At 43.7% G+C, this 12,688-nt stretch overlaps 1 protein-coding gene across 7 annotated transcripts in view; it reads right to left on the bottom strand.

Annotated features, from left to right (window-relative positions):
* LOC121415014 (choline transporter-like protein 1) overlaps positions 1-12,688 on the bottom strand; it is a 95,559-nt gene that overhangs the window by 14,619 nt on the left and 68,252 nt on the right. For 6 of the 7 annotated variants that reach the window (XM_041608050.1, XM_041608049.1, XM_041608056.1 and 3 more), the window contains 2 exons: positions 5,438-5,542; positions 3,760-3,807 (listed from right to left, as the gene is read on the bottom strand). In XM_041608050.1, coding sequence (XP_041463984.1) covers positions 3,760-3,807; positions 5,438-5,542 — 153 coding nt within the window. The remainder of the gene's footprint in view (positions 1-3,759; positions 3,808-5,437; positions 5,543-12,688) is intronic. The other variant, XM_041608055.1, reaches the window with a different exon arrangement.

Below are 12,688 nucleotides of genomic sequence, written 5' to 3' on the forward strand. Positions count from 1 at the left end.
ATCTTGCATAATCCATGCACATTTTACAAAGGAGAGAAAAGGGGGACAGAGGAGGTATCAGATGAGATTAGAGAAGGAGGAAGGGTGATAGAAGAATGAGATGGGATTAAATGGGGGAAGGGTGATAGAAGAATGATGAGATGGGATTAGAGAAGGGGGAAGGGTGATAGAAGAATGATGAGATGGGATTAGAGAAGGAGGAAGGGTGATAGAAGAATGATGAGGTGGGATTAGAGAAGGAGGAAGGGTGATAGAAGAATGATGAGATGGGATTAGAGGAGAAGGAGGAAGGGTGATAGAAGAATGATGAGATGGGATTAGAGGGGGAGGAAGGGTGATAGAAGAATGATGAGATGGGATTAGAGGGGGAGGAGGAAGGGTGATAGAAGAATGATGAGATGGGATTAGAGGGGGAGGAAGGGTGATAGAAGAATGATGAGATGGGATTAGAGGGGGAGGAGGAAGGGTGATAGAAGAATAATGAGATAGGATTAGAGGAGAAGGAGGAAGGGTGATAGAAGAATGATGAGGTGGGATTAGAGGGGGGGGGGGGGAAGGGTGAAAGAAGAATGATGAGATGGATCATTAAAGGGAAGGAGGAAGGGTGATAGAAGAATGATGAGATGGGATTAGAGGGGGGAGGAAGGGTGATAGTAGAATGATGAGATGGGATTAAAGGGGGAGGAAGGGTGATAGAAGAATGATGAGATGGGATTAAAGGGGGAGGAAGGGTGATAGAAGAATGATGAGATGGGATTAAAGGGGGGAGGGTAGGGTAATAGAAGAATGATGAGATGGGATTATTAAAGGGAAGGAGGAAGGGTGATATAAGAATGATGAGATCGGATTAGAAATGGGGAGGAAGGGAGATAGAAGAATGATAACCTTGACCTTTGGACCTCAAAATCAATAGGCTTCCTGGGATCCATGCTAGTATCATACTCACCAAATAATATAAACCTAGGTTAAGTTAAACTTAAGCAACCGATCTCAAGTTTACAGGGACTTCAGAAGGGAAAGATGAAAACACATCACTGTGACCTTGACCTTTGACTTCAAAATCAAAAGGTTTCCTGGGATCCATGCTAGTATCATACACACCAAATAATATGAGCCTAGGAAAAGTTAAACCAAAGTTATCAATTTACAAGGACTACTGAAGGGAAATATCAAAACACATCACTGTGACCTTGACCTTTGACCTCAAAATCAATAGGCTTCCTGAGGTCCATGCTAGTATCATACACACCAAATTATAGGTTACACTTCGTAATTCCGAAGGTTCTTTATTCCGAAGGTTCGTAATTCCGAAGCACGTAAATTGCCTATACCTCGATGCTCGTAAAAGGGTTTGTTAATCCTAACATTTGTGGCGTTATTCCGAAGGTTCGTTAATCCGAAAACGAAATAAGGTTCGTTGTTCCGAAGGTTCGTTCATCCAAAAACGAAATAAGGTTCGTTGTTCCGAGGTTCGTTAGTCCGAAAACAAAATAAGATTTGTTAATCATTTCGTTTTTTTGACTAACGAACCTTCAAAATTACGAACCTCATTTCGTTTTCGGGCTAACGAACCTTAGAATTACGAACCTTCGGAAATACGAACCTTCGAAATAACATACCTACGGAATAACAAAGCTTCAGGGGAGCGTTTCATCAATATTTTCATCTGACAAGTTGTCAGATCTGACATCTTTCCATGATTTTGATTGGCTGAGAGGCACTGTTCCTATGGTAACTGTCGGATAAAATGGGACTTGTCGGATAAAACGTCCGACAAGTCCTTTCATGAAACGCCCCCCAGAATAACGAACCTTCGGAATTACCAATGTATGCGAAATTATATGAGCCAAGGATAGGTTAAATTAAAGTTATCGCATTTACAAGGACTTCAGAAGGGTAAAATGAAAACATGTCACTTGACCTTTGACTTTTCTTCTTCAAAATCGATAGGCTTCTAGGGACCAATGCTCGTATCAAACACACCAAACTGAAGTTACATTTACAAGGACTGCAGAAGGGTAAGATGAAAACATGTTAAGGCCACCGCACAGCCTACGACGCGACTGGTCTCCCACTGGCTTGCGACTGAGTGAGGGGAGATGTGACGTCACAGCTCTTGTCAGCTTGAGAGTCGCAGAATGGTCAGAGACAAGTCGCAAGGAAAATCGTAAGGATTTGACATTATGACTGGATCGCAAGCTCAATCCAATTTCCAGCCAATCAGACAGAAGAGTTGCACGATGCGTATTTGATAAACAATGCGCGTATGCAGTAGTAAGCGCATATTTTCAGTTGCTATGGCAAAAAGCGCATGCGTGAATCGCAGACAGCATGGTAGTCGGGTCGTAGGTGTGCAGTGGCCTTTACTGTGACCTTCACCTTTAACTTTTTACCTCAAAATCAATAGGCTTCCTGGGAATCGTGCTAGTATCATACACACCAAATTATATAAGCCTAGGTTAAGTCAAACTGAAGTTATAGCATTTACAAGGAAAAGATAACAAATGGACGGACACCATGCGTGATACCATACGACGGGCGTATAAAAATGGAGAAGCATAAATGAAAGATAGGAGCCAACAAGGCAAAAGCAATTTTGTGTCTCGCCCACTTATGAAAATAAGCAGAAATATCGTGATTTGCGAGGGCACGCAAGTGAATTATATCGAAACTTCATTGTGAAATGACTGGGATGGAAGAACACTTGTCACAAGAGCTTTGCACGTAAGTTTTAATGTTGACCTGAAAATGACCTTTGACCTTACCATGTGACCTCCAACTGCAGCATAAAATGCAGGTCGCCTAGGTTCATCTACCATCCAAGTTTTGTTGAAAAGTAACTTACGGTTGCGGAGTTAGGTGTCATAAGAGAGTCTTGCATGTAAACTTTAACGTTGACCTCAAAATGACCTTTGACCTTACCATGTGACCTCCGACTGCAGCATAACATACAGGTCCCCCAAGTCCATCTACTATCCAAGTTTGGGTGAAAAGCAACATACGGTTGCGGAGTTAGTGTCATAAGAGAGTCTTGCATGTAAACTTTAACGTTGACCTGAAAATGACCTTTGACCTTACCATGTGATTTCCGACTGCAGCATAACATGCAGGTTCCCCAAGTCCATCTACCATCCAAGTTTGGTTGAAAAGCGACTTACGGTCTTGCATGTAAACTTTAACATTGACCTGAAAATGACCTTTGACCTTACCATGTGACCTCAGACTGCAGCATAACATGCTGGTTCCCCAAGTCCATCTACCAACCAAGTTTGGTTGAAAAGCGACGTACGGTTTGGGAGTTATGTGTCATTACAGGTTTGTGACAGACGGACAACGGACGGACGACGGACGACATTTGGATCCCTAAGTCTCGCCTTCACCTCTGGTGGGCGAGACAAAAAGAAAGGGAGGGAGAGAGATACAGAGAGAGCGATTGAGACAGAAAGAACAAGAGAGGGAGAAAGGTGAGTGCAAGGTACAGACACAAACAGATAAAGGGGGTCTTGCAAGAAAATATTTGCGATCAATTGTAAATATTCAGTTCCAATTTTACAACTGATAGATCAACGTTTGTTATAGCACATCAGATTAAACTTCTTGTTTCAATGAGCAGATTAGTAATCAATCACTAATTTTCAATTAACTTCAAGACATATGATTGATTTAGGGACCAAAAATAGACTTGCAATAGATCGCAAGTTTCTTGCAACACCCCAATAGTCAGGAAGAGAGGAAAGGGATAGATAAAAGAAGACTTACAGCTGGTTGAGCAGAATCAGGTTGATCTTCAGCATCAGAAGGAACAGACTATAATCAAATATTCATACAAAAACAGGATGGCCAAATGACACTTCTTTAATGACTAACAATTACACGAACAATTAATCTAACTAGGAAATCAATTTAATAAAATTTTGTGCTTTAAATAAGGGTACATTTCCCAAAGTGGATGCAACAGAGAACTATTCAATTTCACTACTAGATTATATTAATCTATGTGCCCCAAACTTGCTATGGTGTGAAGCATATGAACTAAATACATCTGCTGGATTCTCTGCATAGATTTATTTTGTTTATATAACCTTTTCAAGCATGGGATGGGCTGAAAATTTCAGGATATAATCTGCTTTCTAACATCCAATTACTTATTATGTAAAGTAAGTGGTCAAAGTTATCGCGTTTACAAGGACTGCAGAAGGATAAGATGAAAGCATGTCAGTGTAACCTTGACCTTTGACCTTTTGACCTCAAAATCATTAGGCTTCCTGGGATCCATGTAAGTATTACACACACCAAATTATATGAGCCGAGGTTAAGTTAAACTGAAGTTATCACATTTACAATGTAAAATTAATGGACGAACAGACAGACAGACGGAAACCATGATACATCCCGTAGGACGGGCATATAAAAAGTTAAGAAAAATACTTTTGAAGATATGATGAAGATCCATCAAAGACTAAGAAAGTTATGTCATTTTGGGGAAGTTTTATCACACCACACATGGAGGAGCAGCTCATCTAAGACAGCATAAAATAAAAACATTCATAACTCGGTTATTCTTGGAAGGATTTTCATCAAACCTTCACAAATATATTTCTCTAATTTTCTTCTTTTATAAAAAGTTTTTACCAGGGTGAACTTCCCCTTTAAGTCACTGTGAGATATGACAATGACTGACAACTGTACAACATAGTTATAAAATGAATCCTCTTTATTACGTTTCTCCTAATCAGAACAAGTGGGGCGCCTCTGGCAGTATCGCCTGCATTAGGCGTAACAATATAGCACCAGTGCTGACAATGAAATAATTATTCACAAAAAACACCATTCATTAAACAATCTAATACTGCGTTCATTTACCCTAAATGACATTTGTGCAAGATGATTAGTGATAACCTGATTACCTCTATGTCCACATTTTTTCATGAACTATATCCATAAACTTTTAAAGTTAGGCAATTCAATAATTACCCCCAACATTCATTGACCTTAAATGACCTCTGACTGTAATCATGTGACCTGAAACTCACAAGGGATGTTCAGTGATCCTTGATTATTCTTATGTCAAAGTTTCATGAACTAGATCCATAAACTTTCATAGTTATGATGGCAATTCAATAAATACCCCAACATGGCCAAAGTTCATTGACCCTAAATGAACTTTGGCATTGGTCATTAAGTTACTGAAAGCAAAAAAAAGTAAACTTTTGGTGTTTGTCACAGATACATGTACCAAGTGTTCACCTGATATAAAGTTGAATATTCATACGATACAGTCTTAATAAACTTGTTAAAAATTTTCTTGGAATTAACAGGTGACGACAGTTATCTATATATTAGTTTCACAGCAACAGTACAAGTTTGAGTGAACTGAAAGAGGAATGGTGTTTGACTTTTCTTGTTTAAACCAGTTCAGACCTGAATTAGGACTTACCGGTGGGGGTTTAGAGTGTGTTTCTGGTTGATCTTCAGTAGGCACCCTTACTCGTTTTTTGTTCTCCAAGCCATCGATAGTATCAGTACTGTTACTCACAAATTCCTAGATAATGAAAACAAATTGCATAAAATAGAATCATAAACAAATGGAATGCCTCAGGCAGTCTCGCCTGCATTACATGATTCAAGATACATGAAGCAGCAGTGCTGACTTTGAAAAACAACTAAGTTGAATAAACTATTCACAGAAAACACTTTTCATATGATAATAAAATAAATACATAAATACATTGACCCTGAACAACCTTTGACATTGATCATGTGACCTGAAACTTGTGCAGAATGATTACCCTTACATGTCCAAGTTTCATGCAATACAATAGGCTTCCTGGGGTCCATGCTCGTATCATACAAACCAATTATATGAACCTAGATTAAGTTAAACTAGGATGTTCAATAATACTTGATTACCCTTTATGTCCAAGTTTCCTGAACAAGTTCCTACACTTTCTTAGTTTTGGTGACATTTCAAAAACTTAACCTTGGTTAAGATTTCAATGTTGATGATGCCACAGCCGCTGTCAGACAAGCAGCACCCAGTGTCTCTCTATGTTATGCAGGTGAGACAAAAATCCATCTGAGAGATATGGTGTCTACACAGTGGTTTCAAGGGTCAAGTTTGGGTATGGTTTCAACGATATGCAGTTGTATATTTTTCCTAAAAATTAATGATGTCTTAAGTTCCAAAATGGCATCTAAAATGACTTCCATCACTTAAAATTGTAATATTTCATAAAATATGAAGATACTTACCATGATTTTGTTATTTACGAGATAACTGGATATACTCATTGATTTGCTGCTAGTTCATTACGATTAACTTGCACACCGAATAAAAGTACACAATTTTTCCTGCTCACGCGCAGCATCTCCCTACACACGCACTATCCCAAGATCATCACGCAAATAGGCGTCCATTTCCTCTTATGAGCCTGAATGCAAGACATGTTGCCACGCAAGGCGAGGGGTCGGTGGGAGGGTTCAAATGAGTATATCCAGTTATCTCGTAAATAAGAAAATCATGGTAAGTATTTTCATAATTTACTATCAATAACTGGGATATACTCATTTGATTTGCTAGACCAACACGGATTCAACGTGAAGGGAGGCATGTCTAGACTAAGAAGTGCGTAAAATAGGAAGATGAAGACACGAAGGCCGCTACCTTAAGGACAGAGGAGGCAAATAAGGCCTCATGCAAAATAAAGTCCTTAAGAGCAAGGAAGTGAAGGAATAGAAGAGCGTCAAATAGGCGGTCCTCAAGAAGTCGTAAACGACGATTCCATAGAAGGAGCCCAAGAAGAATGATACTATAGTATCATGGGCCCTTGGCCTAGTGTCAGAAGAACATCATCACCAACTGACTTGATCCTTTCAACAATCCAGAGTGAAAAGATGTCTCAAGAAGCCGCAAACGGCTCGCGCAACAAAACAACCAACTGCACAGAGTTGGGAATTGTCTGATGAATGGCAAACAAAGACCAGGGTTAGAAGTCACACCTGATCTAAGCCAATCCCGGCAATGGTCCGGGAGCGATGCATAAGAATGCAAAGCTTTGTACTGTAAAAGGTTACATATAAACAGATAGAGGAGGGAACTCGACTGATAGACAGCCAAAGATACCCTGAATACCGACCCAAGAGGGAGTTAGTCAAGCATCAAGAACGACCGACAGGTGCCATGACGGACTAAGCCATATAAGCTCAACATTTGAGAACTCAAGAGTTTGTAAGATTCGGATTTTGTTGAAAATTTCAACAAGAATCGTGATCGGAAGACTGAAACTTGTACGGTTCAGTAAGTGATCAATCAATCAATCTGAGAAGGCAACAGCGGGGCTAATAAAAGCCACGGTCGAGTCACCGGCTTAATAATTTAACCAAGACGCAAACCATGCAAACGTAAGGAATGCGAGATATCTCAGAAGCCCCCGCGTGGGAGAAGGCGCCCAGAATTCGATATCTGTCTCAAATGCGTGAGGGCAGAACATCTGCAGAATTCTGATAGAGAGCTGTGGCAGAACGTTTCCAGCGGTCCGATAAGGACCTGGAACGACAGAGAGTAAGGTTGAAGAAAACCACTCGTAAGGCAGTCAATGTGTCGAGAAAAGCGACTGAGTGCCATCCTGTTAAAAAGAAAATGCCACGGACCTGCTGTCTATGTAGAATAGAACAGTCTGGTCAAAACAGCTCAACTGGGCGTGTCGGAGAAAAAACGCGGCACGCATCACGACATAACAAGTGTGATAGACCGAGCGATTGAGAGAGAATCCCGGATCCCCTTTCTCCCGTACTAGATAAAGCACCCGCCCGAGGGTGCAGCGCCCGCGGTGGAAGAGGTGGCTTGGCTGAAGCCACCATCGCCGAGAGGGCCCGTAAGGCTAGGCTGCGATGGATGTCCGCTGAGCGGAGAAATCCCTAGCAGCAGCAAGTGTATGCCAGAGGTGAGCTGGCGAACAATGTCTCTGTCATGATCTTACGTGTAAACGACAAACAAAGAGATGCCGGTCAAGAAAATGCTCTGAACCAACAGACATCGCCAGAAATGATACCTCAACAGTTACGTTTCCGACGGAATCGAGTGAGGTAACAACGGCCCTGTCCTATCAAGGTAAGGGACGGAAACTGGCTAAGAGTGTCTAAGTCCTCGCTTGAGGAAACAAGCGGAGGAGTAAGGCGACTTGAGGAAAATAATCACCAACATTTCCCTCAGTCTGCGGTGAGAACCAGTTGTTTATGAAAACAGCCACAAGGCCTGGTTTCTCTGGTGATTGTAAGAGCAAGCACCGCCGGCGCCGGTTGCGACAGCGTGGAACAGTCCGATAAGATCGGTAAGATAAGGAGTTCCGGAAAACTGCGGGGGGGGGGGGGGGGGCGGCAAAAATGACGCCCTAAGCAGCGGGGGATGAGAATCTAAGTTTCTAAAGGAAGAACACCAGTGAAGTAAATCACTTTCATGGAGTGACTCATCCACAATCGGCCCGAGAGAAAGCGGGTCGTGGTGATCGTGGTTAGACAGGCATAAGCATACATCTATCCAAGCTTGACCCACATAGAGGGCAGTCTACAAGATAGACTGTTAGAGCTCAACCGATGGCCTGGCGGCGTACAGTTTGGTGTAAACTCGCTGACCCGGCACAGTGAATGCGCCCAGGAAGTAGGCATAGAAATGCCGACAGAAAAGCCTGGGGCTTTAAACAAGCCTGAACGCACGTACACAGCCAACAATCTAATGAGATATACGGCTGTTTCTTTCCTCTGAGATGATGCTTACCCGACCGGGAAAGACTCGGGGGAACAAGCTGTGAATGTCAACAGGAGGGATATCTAGCATATAAATAGCCGATTCCCTCCAGGTGTTCGGTGCGGGTGCTGCCGACGGTGTCCGGGGGGACGACCGATGATGGCAGCTCGGGCAGGGCTCGTACGAGCCGCCCGAATAAGAGACAAATAGGTTGAAATAACCATAATGCACCGGGTGGTGAAGGCATAGCGATTACTAAGCACAGGAGAACTTTTAATCGCCGTGACATTCAGATCCAATATTCATGCTCATAAGCTCGGAGAGCTACGAGATAGAGAGACATACCGCTGAGCGGTGATGGTGCTAATATCGGAGTCGCGCTCTCTACAGCGGCGATCGCTGGAGGACGGGTGTCTGCACTAGCCCTGACTCTAACCTTACACGCGTAGGAGTTAAAAGTAAAGACAGGGCACCCTTACTTTCGAATAGAAAGTGAGGTTCAGGCCAAAAGCTGACGGTCCCGTCGCCTGGGCGGACGGTCCGCGGGCGTGATAGGTTGCCCTCTCAAAAGCAGCCAAACATTCTCACGAGAGGACGGCATGCAGTATGTAAGAAATTCTTACCTCCAATCTACAGGCCCGCTTAGGGGGTAGAATGGAGAGTTACCGCTGAAAGAGCCGTCGCCGTACGTGAAACTTGACGTAGAGTACCTGCATATAAATGGGGGTCAACGTGTAGGTGAACAGCGTTTCAATAAATGCCCGGTGTGAGAGGGAAGGTGACTGCTTGAACCGCACAGTGCTTAGCAAGGCGGCTGAAGCTGATATGAAGCGTGGGGGAATTACCCGCACTGCTCATGGGTGTGTGAAGCAACATGAGAGTAGCGACGCCTGACCCACAATTATCGGAAGTCTGGTGACATAATGGAGGGCGACGCCCGTATTTCGATAACACCTGTGTATTAGCGGGGATTTCCCTTGCAGGTGCGTGAGCCGGCGAATCATGATATTGCCGGTGACTCTCCGAGGTGTGAGATGGCGAATGTCTGCTTGACCTGCCCGGTGCTCGACACGGCGGTTTTAGCTGACAGGGAGCATGAGGATAAAGATCCGTGATACTCGAGGGCGTTCTGTTGTAACATGAAGTTACGACGCCTGGCCATCGACACAAGAATCAGAAAGAAAGGTATGCCCGCAAAGCGGGATTAGCGACCTAGAATTTCTTCTTCTTCCTCTTCTGTGCGGCCCCCGCCCGGGGACAGAAGAGGGCACAAGAGACAGGGAGGGGGACGTGATATCTCGCATGAGAAAAGTCACCCAATCTGATCAAGCCGTTCAGGCACATGAACGCAATTTCATGGTTCCACCTTTAAAGGGCACGTGGACGCGATTCCACGGTTCCACCCTGATCAGTTAATTGTGAGATTGACGGGGTCGAGCTCACGTGTCTCTAGCGACTAGGGGCTGGTAGCCCTTTGCTAATGCTCCCTGACAGAGACTGACAAAGCATCGAGCCTAGTCTGTGCCAGGAAAAGAGTCCCACCCTCTTAACCCGGACTTGTCGGACCCGATAGCCAGTGAGTCAAGCAGCCCTGGAGGAGTGAGGTTTTCTATACTAGTACAACACTCCCCAAATAAGTTCAGGTCCCGTCAAGGGAGCCTTGGCTATCACCCTTCAGGCACGTGGCCATCGCGCCACGGTTCCACTCTGAAACGCTCGGGCACGTGGACGCGGTTCCACCCTCTTGGGCACGTGGACGTGACTCCACGGTTCCACCCTTCTTTTTCCAGGGCACGTGGACGCAAACCACGGTTCCACCCTATATAGAGCCCAACACAAAGGGTCTCGCTCTATTGCCCACATACTCACCGCCGCTGATCACAGGGACAATACCATGTCTGGTTCTCTCTCAGCGGCAGGTTGGAGTCATCAAGAGATGAGTCGAAGAGCTCATCTACCTGGTAAGTTCTTAACTTGAAAGAACAAAGTAGGGGCGAAAACAGAGAGGGGGTGGAGGGGTGGGTGGGCAAGAAGGGTGACAAAACAAGATCCCTTCCAGAAATTATTAATAATAAAATTAAGACAGGTAAATAACAGGACCACCTTCTTAAACATGAGTTATGAGAACAAAGTTAAGAAGTTTTTTTTTTTTATCAATTACACGAGCGGGCAGGGCTGGACATGACGTTAATTAATTAAAAACAGAAAACGTCTAAGTCCAAGACAAAGAGCAGGATCAGCTAAGAAAAAAACACAAGGATTTTTTTTTTTTTTGACAAAGGTCGAAAAAAGAAACAAGTAATAGGCGGCAAAAATGACGCCCTAAGCTGATCTGGGAGGAAGTAGTAAGGACTCACTTCCTTTAAACTGGAAGCCGGAAACTAATTATGCTAAGTTCACACCAACGGCGAATGCCGCGCTTTAAATCGGCGATCAATTCGGCGTCATTTTTTTTCAACTTTTAAAAAATCTTACGATCTCATCAGATATGTTATACTCTGATAAGCTCTGATGCGCTCTGATACGAAGTTCGTTCCCGCTTATGCGACAAATTTTTTCCCGAATCGCTACGGCTTCTCACGCTATGATGCCGATTGATCAGGATTTATTACGCTTTAAATCACGCTTTGATATGCTTTATTACTCTTTGATAAGCTTTGATGCGTTTATCACGCTTTAAATAACGCTCTGATACGATTATCAAGATCTCTTGTGCATTGATAGGGTCTGTCAAGCTCTGTTACGCAATGACAAAATTCGAGATTCTGATTGCATCCCGACTCTGATCCAGAGTATATAAAGATGCAGCAGATACACGAAATCATTTCATCTTTGGCAGAAGAACGAGATATGGAAGTTCAATATGTACCAGACTAGAACCATCTTATGATGTAGACATGACCTTTGTCTCCCTGCTATATAACTACATGATAGCCCTCGAGGCAGAGAAAGAACAGCAAAGACAAGAGGAGATTGAACTACCAGCAGGAGGGAGAAGACCATTCATCAGGTGCTGCTGTACCAGGCCATGGGTCACTGAAGAAAGAAGACAGCAGTATGGCCAGTACTCTTAGACACACAACTGCGATTAGAGGACCATGTTGCCTTCACAATGTTCACTAGAGTAACCCCTGAGGTGTTTGATGAGATCCTTGCTACAGTTGAACCAGTCATCCAGAAGCAAGAGACTAACTACAGGCACCCTTTGTCAGCTGGCCTCAAACTGGCAATCACCTTGAGACATCTGGCCACTGGGGACAACTACAGATCACTGGCATATGGTTTCAGATGTGGTATCTCAACCATATCAGAGTTGATTCCAGGAGTGTGCACGGCGATTGTAGAGGCGTATAAAGATGATGTCTTCAACATACCTACTACCCCTGAAGCATGGAGCACCCTTGCCCAGCAGTTTCAACAGAGATAGAATATCCCCCATGCAATTGGTACCTTGGATGGAAAGCACATAGCCATTAAGAAGCCAGCAATCACAGACAGTCTCTACCACAACTATAAGGCTTTTTCTCTATACCACTGCTGACATTGGTAGATGCAGAGTACAAGTTCATCTGGATTGAGCTGGGAGGTAAATGGCACATGTCTGACTCTGAGCTCTTCGAATGCCTAGAAGATGGGTTCATAGAGCTGCCCCCATCATGCCCCCTCCCTGGAGAAAATCAGCCTGATATTCCCTACTTCATCCTGGGTGACGATGCTTTTGCCCTGAAGAGCTACATGATGAAGCCATAAACAGCAGAAGAGGGATGACATATGAACAGAGGATCTGCAACTACAGGATCTCAAGGGGGAAATGAGTGGTGGAGAATGCCTTAATTGGAATCATGACCAACAGGTTCCGGTGCCTGTTGGGAATACTGGAACAGAAGGTAGATAACGTCACAGAGTTGGTGGGGACAGCTGTGGTGCTCTACAACCTACTGAGGA

Source organism: Lytechinus variegatus, chromosome 5 (assembly GCF_018143015.1).
Source record: "Lytechinus variegatus isolate NC3 chromosome 5, Lvar_3.0, whole genome shotgun sequence".
Taxonomy (NCBI): domain Eukaryota; kingdom Metazoa; phylum Echinodermata; class Echinoidea; order Temnopleuroida; family Toxopneustidae; genus Lytechinus; species Lytechinus variegatus.